This window comes from Mixophyes fleayi, chromosome 6 (assembly GCF_038048845.1).
Source record: "Mixophyes fleayi isolate aMixFle1 chromosome 6, aMixFle1.hap1, whole genome shotgun sequence".
Lineage (NCBI taxonomy): Eukaryota > Metazoa > Chordata > Amphibia > Anura > Limnodynastidae > Mixophyes > Mixophyes fleayi.
Genome location: NC_134407.1, coordinates 62986929 through 63008647, shown reverse-complemented (window position 1 = coordinate 63008647; position 21719 = coordinate 62986929). Strand labels below are relative to the sequence as shown.

The following is a 21719-nucleotide window of genomic DNA, read 5'->3' as shown; positions in this document are numbered from 1 at the left end:
ACAGGGTCACTGTGATATATTCAGTTTTATTAATTTGTTTATTGCACACTAAGCGCTGTTCGAACAGCGCCAACATAACCGTACTGCTTATTGCGCACTACACACTGTTCAAACAGTGTCAACAAATCCATGTATCTTATTGCATACTACGTGCTGTTTAAATAGTGCAAACACCTCAGTGTACTTCATTACATGCTGTGCACTATCCAACCAGTGCCAACACATCGGTGTAACTTATTGCACAGTACGCACAAACAGTGTCAAGTCATCGGTGCACTGCAGTACATGTTACGCTTTGCCCAGGCAGTGCCTACATACTCTGTGTACTACATTGCACGTTACCAAACCCCCACACTTCATGCACTCAACTGTACCCTCAGAATTTTGCCTACAGTGTGAAATATTTCAATGTATTCCAGTCAAACAACCTCTCTATTGTATTGCATCAATACATCTTCAGGTGTGTTCCCCCGTAGATATAAGTTCTCAAAGTTAAAATCTACATCCATAAATCCATACCAACTTTGCCTTTTAGACCTGACACTAATTTACTGAAGTCTTTCACTACCATATGCCCTTTTTACCCTTCTGGACAAGTGCCTTTACCAAATCCTAAGCCCTTCTTCAAAAATACAGTACATATCTCAAAAGTATCCACCCTAGAAATTAGAATCTACCAGTGTAACTTCTCCCAAACCCTTCAAGTCTGGGGATAGGTGGGGAGGTGAGGGCTCTCATTTTCTGTGATAAGGAAACTGGTCTCCTAGTTCCTGGCTTCTGGCACTGCCTTAAGAGTCCTGTCAGCCCTTAACGACTCTAAGAAACTGATAACGCGCTGTTCTCGCCTCTCGCAACCACCTCTTTTGTTTGGCTGTTCTGTAGGCAATTTCCAGGCAGTTTAACACACAGGGAGATTACGATCAAACCAGCTGATAAGAGAGGGGACATAACCAGACTATGAAGACAAAATAGTCAGACAATTAGAAGGCAAGTCCACCTATGCACTTCTACCTCACAATCTTACTATCACCTATAACAGGGATCTAGGTAAATTACTCACGTAGGCCTCCAAGGTAATGTGAAAGAGGGTTAATTTGTTATGTTGGGGGTAAATTAATGATAGGGAGGTTAATGTTGATAAAGAGATTATTATGATAAGAGGTTAAATGATTTTGAGAAGGTTAGTGACAGGATGATGGGACTGACTGATAAGGGGGTTAGGGATTACTATGAGGGGATTAATTATCACAAGGGGCTATTTATGAGGATTTGGAGGTTACTGCTGTGTGCTTGCACCCCAGACTACAATTTGTCAGCCAGTCCCTGCATGTGGGAAGAGGGGTGGGGGTGTTATTATTGTAATGTGTGTGGAGAGGGGTGGTGGTGGTATTGGTGTAATGTGTGGGGAGAGGGTTAGTTAGTGGTGGTATTGATATAGTGAGTAGGTAGAGGGTTGGGATGGTATTGGTGTAATGTGTGGAGAGAGGGGTGGCGGCAGATTTGGTGTAATGTATGGAGAGGAGTGGCTGTTGTATTGGTTTAATGTGTGGGGAGAGCGGTGGCGGTGGTATTGGTGTAAATTGTGAGGAGAGGGTTGGTTATGGTATTGGTGTAATGGGTGGGATTGTTGCTGACTAATTGGTACAAAGGGTTTTTTTGCCTTTGTTTCGAAATCTTTCATTTCGATCCCCCCCTCTAGAAATCTGCATCAGATATCAGTGTATCTGAACTGCATCCTCACCTGCCTGCCAGGAGGAGGTAAGTTATTATTTTAATTTACAAAAGTCAAGTGTGTGAGGTGCCATCCTTGATACTTAGGTGAGAAAATAAAGCATTCTAAATGGGGTAGTGTGGGGTGTATTTATTTCAGTGCATGTTTTAATGTGGTGTGTATGTGTTTTATTTAGATTTTCTTTCACGGTTAACTGAAGGTTCCAGCAAGCCCTGGATGCATATTGTGCTTCCTCAAGTGCCAACATCCCCTGGCAGCCATGAGTATGAGTATGCTGGAGCTTGTAGTACTAAAAGTGCCAACATGCCCAACCACTTAAAGTCAGCCAGGACATGCTGCAATCTTTAGGGCACTATGCAAAAATTAATATTTAATCCTGTAATTATAGTTATTAATCCACACCCATCACCTAGGGTTGTGGGAAAAGTCCTAGTGCTATCAGCATTGGGCTGGTTTGTCCTAGGTGGTAGGCTGCATTATTTTGCGGGCCCAGTCCCCAAAGGGACTAGTTGCTACTAATACAGTGTACACCACACTGCTATAGTGCCAGCAGCCCTGACTGGTATAGCCCAGTACAGGTATCTGCAGTTTTGGAGGGACCCCCCTACTTTTCGTCCCCCCGATTTTGCCAATAGTCTAGGCTGGCAGCACTAGATCTGGCTTTACTTTTGGGGGTGGGGGCCTTCATTTTTTTCTTTTTCTTTTCTTTTTATATGTGCCTGCATCCACCCCTACATACAACATAAGGTGTATAACACACCCTTACTGTACTCAAGCTATGCTAGCCCACACTTTCCCTACCACATTCCGCCTCTCAACACAAGAGGCACAACAGGCAGATACATCCCAGTTTGTATGCAGACCATGTTACTCCATTTTACTGTACATGCGCAATCCAGAAAAGGTCACTGTGCTTCCATTTAGGATGTATGTCAAACTCTACATGGCCCCTGTATGGTAGATTTTTTTCTTATCTATAAGAAAGAAAGGACTGCTACATGTGCACAATTTAATAATGTGAATTTGTATCTGACCTTAAGTTAGAAGACAGCAAGCACTTGCTTCTTGCATGTAATTAAAATAAACATGTGTTATCCCTGATCTAGTGATTCATTCTTCAGGCATGGTCCTCTTAGGGCCACCCTAATAAGCACGTGAGGGCTGAAGAAGACCACAATCCCCAATAATGATCCTCTCAAATTTTATTGGGCAAGAGGGAAAATACTGTCAGCTTGTGTGGGCTGTCATCTTCCAACTACGGTAACAGCCTGCAATAGAGCCAGCTGTAGTCCAGACAATTGTCTAAATTCTACTGCATCATGGATTTACCCACTAACGTCCCATCTAGGGTATAAACTGCATGAATATTTAGGTTACCGAAAACATTATCTTGCATTTATTCATCATGAATCTATCCCATCTCAGACAGAAACACATTTGTCAACAACTGGGAAAAGGCAAGTGTAGTTTTATCTATATCTTTTTCCTTAAAGCTGAAATGCTTGCCTAGGGAAAATATAGGTATGGGAAACTCAAATCAGACAGGCAAAGGCCAAAACACAGGCCAATTCAGTACAAAGTCACATGTATAGACTCTCTACTGCCAAAAGGAGTACTGGTTGAACGTGTGTACTGCATCTTTCTTGTTCCTTCATTTATACCTGCTACATCAGTAGCCTATTGATGCATCTTCTATCCCAGCTGTCATTGAACCCACAGTGTTGCTCGCCAGTCAGTCTATTCTCTTTGTTGGTATCCTATTGTGCCAACCTGTCTGTGTTAAGTTACTACAACTTGAGAATAAGTCCTGGGGAAAACCAAGTACAGGCGAACATATCAAGTTCCATGGGAATCGGGGTTGTCATAGATGAATATCATCAACACTTCTGGTAACTTAACAAGGTGATTTTTGATAGGATGTTAGATGGATTGAGATGGATTTAAAGGACTTGATCAAGGAGCTCCTTTAGACACACTCGTCTGGTGGCCACCTTATATAAGAAACCATATTTTATCAAAACATAGGAGGTTATTTACAATGAGCAAAATGGCTTGGACCCACTATGCTAATTTAACACAGAACTGCTTATTAGACTTCCCTTAAACCCTCCTCCACCCCCCATTCAAAAAGAAGTGTGAACTTGACAAAATTTGTGTATGTATAGATATAGGTTCAATTATTCCAAAGTTAATAATATGTGAAAATAGGAAGCTATACTGTAATGGGCACTTAAACATTATCAAGACTGATAGATACTGATATTCTGTGTACATTTACAATGTAATTGTATGTCTGTTATTGTTTTCTGTTATTCACTTCTTTCACTCTTACACATCCAGATATATATTTGTAGATATTAGTAATTTTTTTATATAAGCCATCTTGTATTTAGGTTTAGTAGTCATTTAAGTGTGATTAACAAATCAAATGTATTTGTATGAACTATTTACATTGTAATAACTTTTGAGTGATGGTTTTACTATTGATGCCATTCAGAGAGGCTTAGAGATTTTTGTGAAAGCCAAAATGTATCATATATCATATAAAGCAACACTTTCAGTGATCTATATGTCAAAAATATGCATGTTTAACTATATCATAAAGACCAGTTTATATTTTACCACCTATTAGAATAAATTAGCATTTTGATGATGTTTCATTTTTCATTAACCCATTACACACCAAAAACACAATCCTTCCTAGCTCTTAACCTCTGAAGGTCTTGTCTTGAGCTTTTAAAAGTATATCTGTACAGTGTATCAACAGAGGGATGTTTGTTTGTACAGGATTTAAAACTGCATAAAAAATGAATGGACAAAAGTCTTCCTTCAGAGAAGCACCATCCTCATGGGAAATCAGATTCCACAAGACTTGAGTGGAATTTTCAGTCTGTTTCGCATCTGGGTGTTGCTTACACACCGGTTTAGTGTGCAAGAGAATGACATTGAAGGCAATTATATATGTCACTATGCATTCTGAGCACATTCATAAACTTTTATAAAGTTGATAAGATGAGATAAATATTGTTGACTAAAAACTGGCTATTAAAATATGAAAAAGAGAATTATGATATTACAAGAAGATTTATAGTGCAAAAGAATAAGATTGGATGTCGAAACAAACAATCAACAAAATTGTTGTGTTTGTGTTTATAAATGGGTTTGTCTTAGCTGCACTACCATTCACCTCCTAAATTTTAGTATCCTCCTCCCTGAACCAGAGCCCCAGGAGCTGCTCCATGCAGCCGTTTTTCCTGGGGCTCCTCTGGTTCTATAATACAGAACCAGCAAATATATTTCACATGCCAATTTAAAATGGCAGAGGGGGGGGGGGTGATATCTTGACTGCAGCCACTGATTGGTCTTTCTGCTCATACCCCCTTCACTGTAACACACAGTCCTGTTTTTTTGTTTTTAAATAGTTAGAATGTTGATGATGAACAGTGAGCTGTCCACATAAACCGTCCGATTCCATATTTAGATAATCACTTCCTTTAAAAGAGATTAGCAAATTAAATATTTAAATTATTCAGTGAAGGTGTCTAAACTGGCTGAGATGGTAGTTTTTTTTAACGCATTTAGAGATTTTACAGTCAAATGCTTCATGCAAATCTGTGGCTGTAGTGAAATATATCTAAATAAATATTTTAAATTATCACGAAGTTCACATGCACTTCAGTACTTATAATTTGTTATAACAATACCTATTTAACGCTTTCATTTCAAAAACATTTATATAAGGAAATCAATCAGGTCTTAACTCTTCAACATGCATAGGAACTATCCTGAGCTTCTAGAATCAGTAAACCTACAGGGTAATATTAAGTCTGTTGAAAAATGAATGGACAAAAGTCTTCTTTCAGTGGAGTGCCATCCTCCTGGGATATCAGACATGAGTGGAATTTTCAAACTATTTAACATGTTGATGCTGCTCACAATGTTTTAGTTTGCAACAGAATAAGATGGGCTATCAAACATCCAATTGCAGTGTTCTTAAGTAAAGTTTCTATGTCATTGTGCATCCTGTGACATGAATAAACTGTTAAGAAACTAGACAATATTTGTATATAAAGAACTCACTAAATTGTCATCTTTTGGTGTAGGTATATGTTTGAATATATTTATTCACAGTATATTAAATTGGAGCATTACTACGTATGTATGTACACAGGAAGAATGCTGATTTGTAAACAAAATCTATCATTATTGAATATATTTGCATGTCACTTATCTGTTTACACATGCACAAAAATACTCATAACATCTTCTTGTTACATAGATATGAAATACATCAAAATAAAAGATTCAGTTTGTTAGTGCACAATTTAAGTTACTAAAATATCCTTAGTGTAGAGAAATGTATGCAGCTGCAATTTTAAATAAAAGCCAATCTTATAGCCGCTTACCAGTGAAAACTGTCAGAAGGACCACAAAAATAATCAGTGCAACAAAGGTCTTCATTTTGTTTCTCCCGTCTGCTTGCTGTTCCAGAAATGAACACCACGTATGAAGAAACAGACCTCTTAAAGGTTCGACGTCAGCTACAACTGACTTTTTTCCCTCTTCCCTGGAGTCTTTTTATGGTCTGCAGCAGGTTGGTTTATACACAAAGATGTGATCATTCCAGGAATTTATATGTGTGACATCCCCCACCCCACAAGCAAAAATTAGAAAATAAAATATATTCTATGGTAATAGCAGGATCACTTCATTCCGCACCGTAGAGTCACCTAGCCTTTCCTTTCTAAAAGCGATAATGTAGGATCTTCAAACACAATGGATAGCAGTGTTATTAATGTGCCACAATTATTTTCCATTAAATATCCCCATTTACTCTGTTTGGATGTCTAAGGGTGATCACTTTAGCCATCACAGGCAAACAGTAAAGGATAATGCTGGACGTGCAGGTTTTGTTCCACTCAAGAGCGGAGTATTATATATATTGGTCAGTAGTCTTGTAGATGGGACTTCAGTTAGGAAGGTACAGATTTCTCATGGCAGCAGCAGAACCTGGGAAGAAAGACAAGGGGGGAATGTTTACTATTCTGCCAAATCCCCACTGCACCACTGTGAATTACAAAGTCACAACTGTACACCAATTGTACACTTACAAAAGGACTGAGAAAGTGTTAGTTGGAAGGACGGGTTGAGAAAGAAAAGAATAGGTGTGGTGGTGAGTAGTGGGAAGGGATGAACCGCCTAAGAACACAACCCCAAACCCATAGGACCCAGGCACTCACATTCGCGTACCAATATAAATTCTATTAAATCTAAAGTAGAGATTACGTTCCTATTTAAGGCTTTTCAATATAAAAGAAACAAGGATCCCAGACGCTATCAAAATCCTGGGTTTTCTTGTGCAAAATGGACATCATTTTCTCCATTCAAGCTGATGCAAGATTTAGATGGTGAGTAGGGCCATTTCTATGCACCTGCCAGTGCACATCTACCCACTTTAAGATATGAGTTTCAAACTTCCCTGAATTTTTCTGCATCCTGGTAACATGAACCTCAACAAATCGTCAGGAGGTTTTGAGAATAATAAGGGAGGATTTTAAAACGTGTTTTTTTTACATATACTGAAAATTATTTTTTTACATTCTGTGGGGCTTATGTTGAGTTGGATGCATGCCTGTTTTTTACCGTACAATAAATGTGATTTTAAATACTTTTGTGTACTTTTTTGACACAAAAGTATTTTACATCACATAGATTTTTCTGGCTAACACGGTACTGCAATAAAAACATTTTAAAAAATAATTTTTTTTGCTACACAATAAATTTGTACTATGCATATCCACAAACAAAAGCATACATATGCAGATTTGTTCATATCTGACAGTTGCACCTCTTTTCAATTGGAAAGGTAGAACAGGGGAGAGAAGGAATGATCAAACATGGGCCAAGTACCAGTAAGTGTGTTCACGTAATTGTGACTGATGTAGATCTGCAAAGAGACACTGTTGCAGGTGGCTGAGGGCTAGTGCAAAACACACGCACTGATGACGATGACTGTCACCAGCACTAGCTGTTTGCTTATGATTGTGAATTCACCTCTCAAACTCATACTGCTTCATTCGTTGCTCATCCTCATTTTATATTTGTTAGCGGGACTTATTAGTTACTTTCATCTACACACAAGAAAGATTGTCCCTGCTGTACTTTACAGGTTGTTTTCAATAAAAAAGAAAATGAAAATTTAATAGCTGATGTGTCTTTTGCATTTATCCTCTTAAATCTGATGTGCATCTCACATTGCTGACACTTTGTCTATGTAAATAATGGTTGCTGTTAGTTGTGCTCATACTTGCCATATTGCGTCACTATGACCCCGACCCCTGCTATGAAATACAGAAATTTACAGCATTGCATAGCAGGAACGGGGCTTAATGACATGAGTCGCGTCACCAAGATCCGGGAGGATGCCTACTCTTCCAGGGGTTTGGGATGACTTCCCGAAATTTGGGAACCTCCTGGAAATTCCAGGAGAGTTTGCAAGTATGGTTATACTATGTGAGCAAAACAAAAAAAGGAGCAAAATTTGGTCCTGAACAAACCACATTGCAATGCAAGAGGTACAAATGCACTTATTTTATTTTTGCAGGGCAAATACTGGCTGATTTTGCATGTAGTTATTATTATTATCGTAGATTTGTAAGGCGTAAATACTAAATATCTTTATTTTTGCACTGCAATTTAAAGTTGAACTAGGACACTCCAAACTCTGCACATTTTAATGGTTTTTCCAAGGTGAATTATTGCTCCCTTTTATTTTTGCTTTACGCCTAACTCTACATGAGCTTATTATTTGTGTTAATTGTGCAGCCTCCCCCCATTTAATTTTAGAGTTTATAATATCAGCAGTTTTACTCAAAGGTGTTATGACTCGTCGGGCTCTCTGTCAGAGTAGATAGATAGATAGTTAGGGATAGATAGGTAAGTTAGATAGCCACTGGGTGTTTAGATAGGTAGTTTAGTTCTTAGATAGATTAGTTTAGGTCAGTGTTGGCTAACCTGTGGCACTCCAGGTGTTACGAAACTACAAGTCCCAGCATACCCTTCCAGCAATAAGCTGCGATATATTGGCAAAGCATCCTGGGACTTGTAGTTTCACAACACCTGGAGTGTCACAGGTTAGCCAACACTGGTTTAGGTAGATCAGATAGACAGATAGATTAGATAGGGTCAGTTAGGTCTGTTCTCTGTCAGACTCTGCCCTCAATTCATGCTTTCATTTCTATATTATGCCTCACCTGGCCAGCCTGTTTCTCCTAGCTCACTCACCTGGCCTCCTCTTTATCACCTGCAGCCTATTGGTTCTGCTCTCCTTAAATAGCCGGCTAATCCTCTGCAGGATTGCTGGTAATATGTTTTATAGTGTCCTGTGCCCTTGTGACCTGTTCCTGTTGGCTTAGTGTATTCCCGTGTACCAGACCGTTTCCGTTCCTGACTACTCTTCATTGGATTTCTCTGTGTACTGACTCGGCTCTGCTTTGACTCTTCTCCTGTGTGGATTTCCTGTGTACCAGACCTGATTTGGTTCCTGACTATTCTACTATCTACTCACCACTTCCAATCTGCTATCTCCTGGACCCCAGTAAAGTCGTGCTCCCAGGCATGGCTCCGGCGTGATCTGCAACTCCTCCGCTCATCCTACCTGTATTCGGAGACGCAGCCCCTGCAGCATCACTGCATCTTCCTCTGCCCCCGGACTCAACCTTGCCACAGGTACTTTTGACTGTTACATATATCACTGTGTGCCTGTAATTAGAGTTACCCCTGGCAACCGTCTAAGAACTGTTTCCCCTAAATCTCCAGACTCTCACCAGTACTGTGGGTTGCAGTTACCCCTGGCAACTGCCCAATAACTGTTTTCCTCAAATCTCTGGACTCTCACTGGTACTGTAGGTTGCAGTTACCCCTGGCAACTGCCTATGTTCAGTTCCATCATCTGTATCACTGCAGGTTCCGTTCCTTTCCGGACAAGCACCGGTACAGAGGTTGCTGCGTATCAGGGGACTTCTCTATCAGCTGTTCCTTTATTCATTCCAGTGGCCACAAGTGATATATCAGTCTTGACACCATCCACTCGGTGTCTCTCCTGGCTCCCTCCTGCACTTCCTACTCTACGGCCATGGTACTCTATTCCTGGGTTCTCCCCAGCCAGTGCACATCTCACGACCCTCTGTTTGTGTACAGCCAAGCCTGTCCCCACCACTAGGGGCAACAGTGAACACCAGACATTCGGAGCAGACTCCGGGTTTTGCTGTACTGGCTGAGGGGTTCCTAACAAAAGGATGAATTTACAGTAGAGTTAAAATTGGATTGAAAGTCGTCTGCGGTCAGACATTCTGCACATTTAATAACAGGTGACAAACAAACCTTAACTTCCTTAGTAAATCCTTACACACTTTAACCAAACCAGAATGCACCCAACTCATCCACCCAATTTACTTATTTCTTCCTCTATGTCATAAACTTCCCCACTATACAGCATTGTTGTTTGTTCGTGGCTCATTATAAATGAATAATAATATCTACAATTATATAGAATACTTTTTATTTTTCAGCATATTTTACCATGATAGAATACTAATAAACACACTTGATACATTCTCTATAAAGTAGAGCTAGGTATAATTGTGTATAATTGTTCTTTTGTGTCTGGGCATATAAATTAAGGATACATAATCACAAAGCCAATTATCCATATAATAAAAACATAATGACAAAACAAAATAGTAAAGCTTTGTTTTAATGAACATACAATGGATGAATTTAATCTAATGAGGATTTAATTTAATCTAATTGTTTTAAACAACGAGATTAATACATATACCTAATAAGGTGGTAATAGTTAAAGTCAAAAAGGTTTCTGGCCTGATTAATTAAGGAATGTACATGTAGATACGCGTCGTATTTTGTGTAAAATTACTCAGCGCATGCCCAGAAATGGATTATATGCCAGTGACCTCAAGAACATCCAATTTATCTTTGAGCGTAAAGGACACTTACTACAGCCTACAATTTCAGGGAAGCAGAGAGAGAAACAATCATATACACACAATTAATTTACAGTAAGGGCATGCAAAGCTCAACCACACGCTGCAACGTCCAATTCACATTCTCTAAGGTATGTGTGTTTTTCTGTCATATCACTTGCACCTTATTAACAGGTGACAAAAATTACTTCTTTTTTTCTGTGCTTTCTGCTTTGAATTTATGTGAAGTAGTCAATCTGTCGACATTTAACCTGTCAACACCATAATGTCGACAGTCAGAAATGACGACAGGTGCAGTGTGTCTACAAGGTTAAAATGTCAACACTATGACTATCTGGTGGCTGTATTGCAGACGTCATCTCCTCTAAAACCAGCAACTGGTACCCCTGTGCCGGCCCAGGGAGCATGTCTTCAGGCCAATGTGTTAGCCTCTGTACAACATCCCTACAGCAGTACTACTGTACATTACAGGGACAGTAGAGGATACACATATAGCCCTGATCCCAATGGGTGGAAATGAAGCTATTAGGAACAGAAAGCATTTTCACTCAATATACGTGATGCATCTCTCCAGATTCAATGCCTGATTGCTAAATGGCATGGAAGCAACCATGATTCTTTTGCCTTCAGGTAATCAGACATGTGGTACAGATCAGAACAGAGGCAAGGAGGTACAAGGCCACATGGAAACGCGTGGCTATTAGATACTCATTTTTTACAATAATTCTTTATTGTAATCCCATTTTTGCCCTACATACATAATAAGAAATTGTATTATTAAAAAGTTTATTGTTAACCCCTACAAATTTTGAATTGTTTTTACAAACTGTGTTTTCCAGGGTTTGATTTTAATAGCGCCGTATAATGAAACATTTTGAATATCAATGATACACAATTGTAATATAGGTTAACAGCAGTCAAATCCAATGCAGTTAACCAGTAACAGAGCTGCTATTTCTACTTGTATATAAAATTCTTAGTTACACACATTTGCAAATGTGTGTAAGTCACCCGCCACGTCATGCGCGCATCTGCTAACAGTCCTAACTCAAATCAACGAGAGTCCCTATTTTCGAGTCATACTTTTCAGCCCACCCTTATGAATTCATTCAAAGTACCGCAGCAATTTTTTTGTGAGTATATCTACAAATAAAATGTCTTTAAAGTTTTAATAAAAGATAATGCACTTTTAGTGCTATTTTTTATTTGCTTATTTCATACAGAGACGAATTATAGTAGAAAGCTTGAGAAGCACATTGTGAAATGAAAAAGAAGCATGGAGAATTCCACTATAATATATATACTGTTCTTGGAAAAATATCTTGTGTGTCCACTTAGGGGTGTGCTGCAGATCTCTCTAACTTGCTGGGTATTGCATGCGGATTACATTAATTGTATACTTATTCATTAAATTGGTTACAAACACCTTAATAAGTTTATTTATGCTGTATTGCACTATGATGTTTTTTGCTTTTTTACATATATTTCTGGGAGGAAATCTGAAAAAACATACTCCTGAATGACTTGTTTTGGGATTTTGGTACAAATATAATCGTATCATTATGAGCTCAATAAGGAAAGAAATAGGAACTTGAGGAACATCATTTGTATCAAGTGCTGTGACTTTTGTGTATTCTCTGTGAGGTCCACTTGTGGGACTTGGAAAAAAGAAAGAAAAAAGTATATACACTCTTTTGGGAGAATTCAATTGGCCGCGTTAATCACGAAAGTATTGCAGCCTGCACTATTACCGGTCATACGGTAATAGTGCGCATTATTACTGTTAGTACGGTAATCTTTAATCCTGAAATCTGAGTCAAAATTACTGTATTAATGGTAGTAATATTAGCACCGCATTACTCCTGGCCGAATTGAATTTCCCCCCTTTGAATTAATTACTATTTTATTTTGGGATGTATTATTGAGAAATGTGATTTTGCTAAGCTGACGCCATCTTGTTGCCTTATAGCCATTTTCTTCTCTTATAGCTTAAAGACAAATTAGATACAGCTAGTTTGTAGGAGTTATTCATTATTTGCAAGAAACTATGCCCATGACCTTGAATATGGCATAACAGCAGATTAAACAACTCCCCCCTGGGGAGTATTCCCATGTGAAAATGTGAGAATGTAGCAAGAGCTGTGTAGAGGAAGCATGAGTGGTTAAAACCTTTTGGGGCGTAGTTTTCTTTAATACGTGATTTTGTGCTATATAGATATGGACTTGTAATAAAGCAGAGCTAATTGTACACGCAGAACTTGCTGTGTATTTAATTCTCTCCAGCTGATGAGCTCATAAACTGATAAACTGACACAGGTGAACAATCTGATTTAGATTCGACAGCATTGGAGGTCCACACCGAGACTGCTGACCTGAGCTAAGGGACAGACAGAACTGGAGGTCGCCCTGGACACAGGATTCTGACTATAACACAGGTGAGTAGAGTTTTCTACTCGTCAGGCTCCTCTGTTTAGAGCTTCCTCATGTCCGTCTAAGGTATCAGGCACGCAGATCTGTCTCAGATTTATACAGTAATTACTAACTCAATTTGTTTACTGCAATTGCATTGGTAATCAGATTTCTGAAAGATGAGTGAATTTTGAGTGCATGTGTGATACACCAACACCATCCCCAAAACTTTGTCAAGAAGTTAGATGAGTTTGGCAGACCTTCGTCCCAGATGCTGTCAGGCTATTCTGCAAAAGGGGCATCCAGTGCAAAGAGCCCAAAGAACTGGACATCCTGTGTAAGGAGTCCAAAAGGGGCATCCAATGTTTGGAGCCCACAGAACCGGACATCCACCCCAAGGTGTCCACAGAATGGAACGTCCACTGTTGGGACAACCCACAGAAACTAGACCAGAGTCTCTATTGGGACTCAAAAGTAATGTCAATATAGGGGAATATAGACAGTAAGCAAATTGATGACAGCAACCGCCCCCCCCCCCCATAGAAATGATGCGCAGATTTCTAGGATGTGGGGGGAGCAGAAGGTCTGCAAGTAATTTTTCAAGAAAGCGGGGATAGCCAAAGAAGGAATTGACATGTAGAAACGGAGGGAGAAACATGGAGAAACGAGGGTGTTGCAAGTGGTAATGTGACAAGAATAAAAGGGTTATTGAGCCCAAACACCAAGAGATAGTTTGAGGTGGCATAGGAAAGTTAAGAGATCTGGAAAGTCGCAATATATGTGGATATGCTAACTGTATGTTTGATGCTTCGCAGCTGAAAGAGTGAACTGTCCCCCTCCCTTATTCTGTGTAAAAGATTTCAGTGTGCTGGGATAAGAAGGACTCTGTATTTTGCTATTTGACAATGTATGCAACATTGATAAAAAGGTCCTTCAAATATGCTTCAATAATTTGGTAATAACATGTTGTGCTAACTTGTATTTAGTCTAATGCTGGGACTTGTAGTTCCACAGCAGTAGGCTTGAAGATATCAGTTAATTTTTTTCTCTCTGTATGCTCCGTCTTACTGCGTGTGAGAGAGATCCATGTCTGTCTGTCTTGACCATTTTACAGACATGTTTCAAGGTCGGAAAAGTTGTATATTTGTAAATGTAATGCCTGCATTGCTTAATTGTAAGCTTTTGAAGAGATGCAAAAGAAGTTTTAAAATCTTTGGTTCGTCACTGCACAATTCAGTGGATGGACAAGACTGTAAATAATGTACAGATAGTGTTAGTGACCTTCAGCTGGCTGAGGTCCAACAAGCTGTTTCTGTATTTGAACAAAATCATTTTGTTTCTGAAGTTGAGAAAAATAGCTTTCTCTTTAATGAAGTTGAGAAATGTGGGAGTGAGCTTTTATATGTAGATATAACAAGCGGTTTTAATCTGTGTAAAAATGGCGCTGATGAATGTTTTCAGAAATCGGGAGGGTTTGTTATGTCCATAAAGAAATGTTACGAGATAAAATGCCGTCTGTGAGCGAGACTTGTTTAAGTGAATATATTTGTAATTTCAACATGGAAATCACAGAATCTGGAAATGTGTGAATATTTAGTGATGGGAGATTTTGTTGAGAAAATGTTAAGTGATTTACAGACACAATGTGAGGTGTCTAACAAGAGTACTCTGATTTATGAGAGAAGCAGTTTTGCTTTCAAATGGCTGAAAGCCTGGAACCAAGATTACAGATTTATTGTTTGTAAACCCGGAAAACATATTAGAGCCATTCAAGGGGGCTGTACTAGGTGATTATGAGAAAGGAGTGGCTTTGAACACTTGCCCAGGACACGTCACTTTCAAATTCCCTGTTTGTGAGATTAGGGACTGCCCCTTTGAGGAAATCATATTTTCATGTCATGAAACGCATAGCGTCACAGTTAAGTTACACAGAGAAACATTTAAACGAGTGTCTTATTAGCAGCTGTTCACTGCACAAAAATGTTTACTGGTTATCTGATAATGGTGTACAAGCGTATTACATGCAATAACACACACTAATTGGGATATGTGAATTAATGATAGTTACTGTAATCCCTAATGAATAAATGTTAATCTTATGCAAAAGTTTTTTTCTTCACAGAAGGTCTCCAGCTACAGAGAAGTCCAGACTGAATTTATCCAACTTCCAATGAATATAAGTTTGCAATATGTTTTGGTCCACAGCCACAACAAACATAAGTAGAAACTAATGAAGGATTTAAATAACGTAGACTCTGCTGAGTAATGATCACTGTGTTTTGGAAAGAGATATTAGCCTTTATGGGCTATTTGCATAGCAAATGCATGAACTAGGTGGTTTTTAAGTATGTCCTAAGGTATGTCTTTGAAAAGAAAAGGAGAAATGGACTAACGTAGTTGAATATGAAATAGTGTTTGGGTTTGTTTTTGTTTTGTTTTATACCAAATTTTATATTAGATGGTTTGAAAGAAAGTAATGTAATGTCAAATTATGGTAGATAACAAGAGGTTTTTATTTTTATCCTCATAATAGTTTTGAGTCAATCATTGTTGTAAAGACATTCACTGCCCTTATTTACTGTGCTATAATCATCATATACTGTAAATACCTCTTTGTATCATGGATATGGTAATGCATTGATGGGAAGTCAATGTTTGTACATAAATGAAAAAGCCTTAAGACTTTATGAGCTATTATCTGTGCTTATACATTAGCACTTCTGGATGATAGCAAGCCATTTATACTCTCCTCTGAGCAGAAGCAAATGTTTAACCAATTTTAAGATGAAGTAACTTCTGCGCCAGAACTGATTTTGCCAGAGTATGACAAGCCTTTCACATTATTTTGTCATGAAGTCAGTGCACACGCACAAGGAGTACTAATACAGATACATGGTCGCAAGCTAAGGTCACTTGCATACTATTCTGCACAATTAGACCCAGTCATACAAGCAGCACAGGCATTAGTGGCAGGATGCCTGATCTATGCATAGAATAACCCAGGTAAGTCTGTCCCAACTCCACGGAAAAGCAGACCCCAGACACAGTATCCCTATGAGAGGATACAGATAGACTTTATTCAACCTCCCAAATGTTCGGGCTTTGAGAATGTGATAGCCTGTTTCAACCTCTTTAATAACTGGCTGGAGGCATGGCTGTACAGGAAAGCAAATACTTAAACAGTAGCCAAGAAAATTATGAGTGAGCTAATCTGCAGATATGGGGTACCAGATGTCATTGAAAGTGAGAGAGGCACACACTTTATGGTGCAAGGATTCCAGGAACTGTTAAAAGACATGGGAATCATATCTGCCCATCACACCCCTTACAGACCCCAAAGTTCGGGATGTGTTAAGAGCCTTAATGGTACTCTGAAATTGAAAATGCAGAAAATAATGGCTGAAACAGGCTTGCCATGGATCTCATGCTTACCTATGGCCCTGCACTCATTAAGAAACACTGCTAGGAAAGACACAGGTTTAGCACCAAATGTTTGGCACATCATACAGAACAGGCTGCCATTTTCCATAGCAACTACAGCATGTACATGATGATTTGTTGAACTATGTTGCTTTATTATAGAAACAACTAACTGAAATACATGGTCAAGTGATCTCTTCCATTGCCCTAATTTTGATGCAGGTACTCATAAACTGCAACCAGGGGCCTGGGTGATCGTGAAAAATCATGTCAGGAAGAGTCTTGAACCCAGATATGAGAGTCATTTCCAGGTCTTATTGACAAGTCCCATGGCAGTGGAAGTACAGGGAAATAACACCTAAATACATGCATCCCACTGCAAGATCTTCAGACAAGGGGAGTCTGAGTAAAATGTATTTTACAAGTTATTTAAAGGTCCAAGGGACACCAGAGAGTGGTGTTCATTGATATTAGCAGGAGGAATATTGATTGCACGTTATTTTCCTTTGCTGTAGGCTGTAGATCTGTACTAGTCTAGAAAGGAAAGCTAGGTCTGGAAGAACCAGACTCATGCCAATAGTAATGTAGAGATCATTATACATAATAAGAAAAATTCTAATATGAAAGTTTAACCCAACCAAATAAAGAAAAGAGCAACCCATGACTGTAGGGGTTTACATCCAACACTGAAATGTATATGCGAGTATTGTGGCCCAACACATTATTACATTTACACAAGACAATAGGTTTATATTGGACTACCTGACAGCTTAGTCTGGAGGGTACTGCCCGACCCTAAATATTCAAGTTGAAGCCCGGGTTTGTACCTTTTTAACTAATGACACAGATAACCCAGAGAAAATAATTGATGAACACTCACAAAAAAATAAGACATGAAATATACATTTTTAAAGGAACACACTGGAGATGCTTATCTAGGATAGTTTTCATGGCTGTACCTGGCCGATTGGGTCAAAGGTATAGGAGGATGGATATCAGGTTTTATACATGTTGTACTTCATGGACTGTTACTAGTCCTTATTATTATATATATTGTGGCAATGGGAGTGGTTTTCCACAGGCCTCTAATAGTGGAATTAGCTATGGAGCTTACAGTCTGCAGGTAAAAGGCTGCAGACCAAGTCATACATGGGTGTAGCACTGTGCTTATGTTAAGTAATGTACAGGTCAGAGACATGTGGTAAAGTAAATGTAAAAAGTGATTTACTTGCATGCTTAAACTTGTTTGTATCCACAGAGCTGATAGGGGTGGCTGTGCTGATTAGGCGTTACAGAACACCTGAGGAGCCATCCTTTAAAGACAAGGTGGGAGTGTCGCCTGTCAGTCATCCAAGCCTGTGGGAGGAGACATGTGTATTTAATCCTGAGTTGTGCTATTGTTAGGGGTGACTGAAGCTGAACCAGTTGGCCAGTCAGTAGGGAGCTGTACTGTGTCTAGTTAGTGTTTAGGGTCACCAGAAGGTGCAAGTAAAAGGTAGTTGCTTGCTGGTGTCATCCTGATGGTAGTTGTGCAATTTATTGTGATGAAAACAATAAATATATTTGATTTATAAAATAAGTTTTCATGTTGCTGATGTCTACTGGGTATTCTTGCAACTGATGATGACAAAAGTACCATGAGAGGTGTGCGATTTTGGTACAATATATATATATTGTGTCAAGAGCCCGCTACTGCTGAAGCACACCCGAATAACTTCTTCTTTTTATGCAGCTTTATTGTCAGGATGGTTAAAATGTATTTGCCATCGTATGAATTTCACAGCAATTCTGCAGACCCTAAACGCTAGCTAGACACAGACCAGCTCTCTCAAGACCATCCAGCTTCCCCAGCGTTGGTCTCAGTGAACAAATGACGCAAACTTTTATACATGATACTCCTCCGCCAGCCTTAGCTTGATGGGCAGGTGACACACCCACCTTCCTTTTAAGAGGAAACGCCTATCACTGGCTCTGTTTGCACTAACAGACACAACCTGTCTGTTTGCTGAGAGGAAGGAGCTTTCAAATCATGTAAGTTAACCAAACTTTAAACTATAGATAAGTCTTTACCTGGTTTAACCTCAATCTAGGTGGATAACTGCGCCAGTGGTTTACTCTGCTTGTATGTTTTCTCTGCATCTTGTCAGATAAATGCCTTCCTTTGTTACATTTCCCTCCCCCTAGCGTCTCCAAATAGGGGGACGCGGACTTCGCGAGGAGCGCATAATTTTGTGACAATGCATATGCATTCTTGTGCAGAATCCCAAGTCTATGTTCTACTGAGAACTTGAAAGGTTGCAGTGCCAAGAACCAGCGGGTTACCTTGGCATTTACCTCCCGGTTGTTCTGCATCCATCTCAATGGTGCATGATCTGTTATTAAGGTGAACTCTCTGCCTAGGAGATAATAGCGCAGAGCTTCTGTAGCCCATTTTATGGCGAGACATTCTTTCTCCACAGTGGCATATTTTTGTTCCCTTGGAAGCAACTTACGACGAATCTTGTTGCCTTATAGCCATTTTGTTCTCTTATAGCTTAAAGACAGATTAGATACAGCTAGCTTGTAGGAGTTATTTATTATATGCAAGAAACTATACCCATGACCCCCTGGGGAGTATTCCCATGTGAAAATGTGAGAATGTAGCAAGATCTGTGTAAAGAAAGCTTGAGTGGTTAAAACCTTTTGGGGCGTAGTTTTCTGTAATACGTGATTTTGTGCTATATAGATATGGACTTATAACTAATAAAGCAGAGCTAATTGTACATGCAGAACTTGCTGTGTATTTAATTCTCTCTCCAACTGATGAGCTCATAAACTGATAAACTGACACAGGTGAACAATCTGATTTAGATTCAACAATTATTAATTTGAGTTTATCAATAGCGCCACTTCTGTTCCTAATTTTGTTTTAAGTATTGGTACTGCAATTGTCTGTGATCCAAGAATATTCACTGCTTCAGCCTTGTGGGGTACCAGTCCAATGACTACCAAATCACACCTATTAAGAAGGGACACAGATTCTCAATAAAGTATTAAAACAGTCTATATTTTTCACTATTACCTTTCAAGTTTAAAACTACCAAAATTTCTGAAGACTAGTGTCCATGACATGAACCTCCTACAAATGCTTTAAAACTTCTTACAAGCAAAACAAGCACAGTTCCACCTTTCCTTCTTTTTCCATTTGAAAGGACATTGCATAATCTTATATAGATATTGGAGGGAAGACACACGGAATAAGGCTAGGTACACATTGGAGAATTTTCCAACCGACATGTTATCTACAACGGATTTACCCAAAACTGGAGGTCCAAACGCTCTGACGATTTTTTAGTACATACTAGTCACGTTTTAGATGATTAACGAAAGACCGACCGTCCAGGGAGTGAATTTTGTACACACTAAAACAACATATGAGGTCCATGTAATGATATCCCCAATAAATTTAAATAAAGGGTAGAGTATGTTCAATAGTAACCACCCAAAACCTCGTAAAATAGAGATGGGAACACATTTTCTTTATTCATTCCTTCGTTAGCGCATAATTGTGTACAGTGTACGTTCATTCGCAACCGCACATCAACAAATTTTTTTACCAATATGGATACTGTTGAAGAACAACAAGCAGCTGCTCTTTTCCTGCTCACTGTGGCAAGAAGGGTCACAGGACTGGTAGTATTACTACCATGCAAGTACAGACCCAAAGAGAAATAAGAAGAAAGAATAGATCTTGTTGGACCAAAGAGTGTTTCAAGAGGAGAGACTCATTCTCTCATATGCCCCGGCTACATGAGATACGGGACAACAACCCCAATGACTTCGGCAATTTCCTGAGAATGAATGAACCCACATTCCAGGAACTGCTCCAACTAGTCACCCCCATCATCCAGAAGAAGGACACCCGATTAAGGAGATCAGATTTCAAGGACATACATGCCTGAGCACAGGCCCTTTGTTTTATACCATCTGAAGATGGCGTTATCCATTGAAGCCTATGGGGAATGCATTACCGCGGAGCTGTCACAGGGGTGCCGCGGGCCAGCCATACAAAAAACAAACAACACAAAAACTTACCAATCCGTGCGGCGCCAGGACTCAGCTTACACCTTTCTTACGCTGAGAGAGGAGAATGCTGGGTCCCGGTGCCACATGGACTGGTAAGTTTTTGTGTTGTTTGTTCTTTCTATGACTGGCGCACGGCAGAGGGGTACAGCGTGACAGAGGAGGACAGCGTGAGAGGGGCAGTGGAAGGGGACACAGCATGAGAGGGGCAGTGGACATCGTGAGAGGGGCAGTGGAGGGGGAGACAGCGTGAGAGGGGCAGTGGAGGGGGACACAGCGTGAGAGGGGCAGTGGAGGACAGCGTGAGAGGGGCAGTGGAGGGGGACACAGCGTGAGAGGGACAGTGAAGGGGGACACAGCGTGAGAGGGGCAGTGGAGGGGGACACAGCGTGAGAGGGGCAGTGGAGGGGGACACAGCGTGAGAGGGGCAGTGGAGGGGGACACAGCGTGAGGGGCAGTGGAGGACAGCGTGAGAGGGGCAGTGGAGGGGGACACAGCATGAGAGGGGCAGTGGAGGGGCAGTGGAGGGGGAGACAGCGTGAGAGGGGCAGTGGAGGGGGAGACAGCGTGAGAGGGGCAGTGGAGGACAGCATGAGAGGGGCAGTGGAGGGGGACACAGCGTGAGAGGGACAGTGGAGGGGGACACAGCGTGAGAGGGGCAGTGGAGGGGGACACAGCGTGAGAGGGGCAGTGGAGGGGGACACAGCGTGAGAGGGGCAGTGGAGGGGGACACAGCGTGAGAGGGGCAGTGGAGGGGGACACAGCGTGAGAGGGGCAGTGGAGGGGGACACAGCGTGAGAGGGGCAGCGGAGGGGGACACAGCGTGAGAGGGGCAGTGGAGGGGGACACAGCGTGAGAGGGGCAGTGGAGGACAGCGTGAGAGGGGCAGTGGAGGGAGATACAGAGTGAGAGGGGCAGTGGAGGACAACGTGAGAGGGGCAGTGGAGGACAGCGTGAGAGGGTCAGAGGAGGGGGACAGCGTGAGAGAGGGGAGAGGGGGCAGCGTGAGAGAGGGCAGAGTGTCTGGATGCAGAGGGGGCAGAGTGTCTGAGGGCAGAGTGTCTGGATGCAGAGGGGGCATTTTTGCATACAAC

The 21719-nt window shown here is 40.5% G+C and overlaps 1 protein-coding gene across 1 annotated transcript in view; it reads right to left on the bottom strand.

Annotated features, from left to right (window-relative positions):
• Positions 1-6472, bottom strand: part of C6H17orf67 (chromosome 6 C17orf67 homolog) — a 65828-nt gene extending 59356 nt beyond the window's left edge. The window contains exon 1 of the mRNA XM_075215213.1: positions 6139-6472. Coding sequence (XP_075071314.1) covers positions 6139-6193 — 55 coding nt within the window. The 5' untranslated portion in view covers positions 6194-6472. The remainder of the gene's footprint in view (positions 1-6138) is intronic.
• Positions 6473-21719: the final 15247 nt, after the last annotated feature.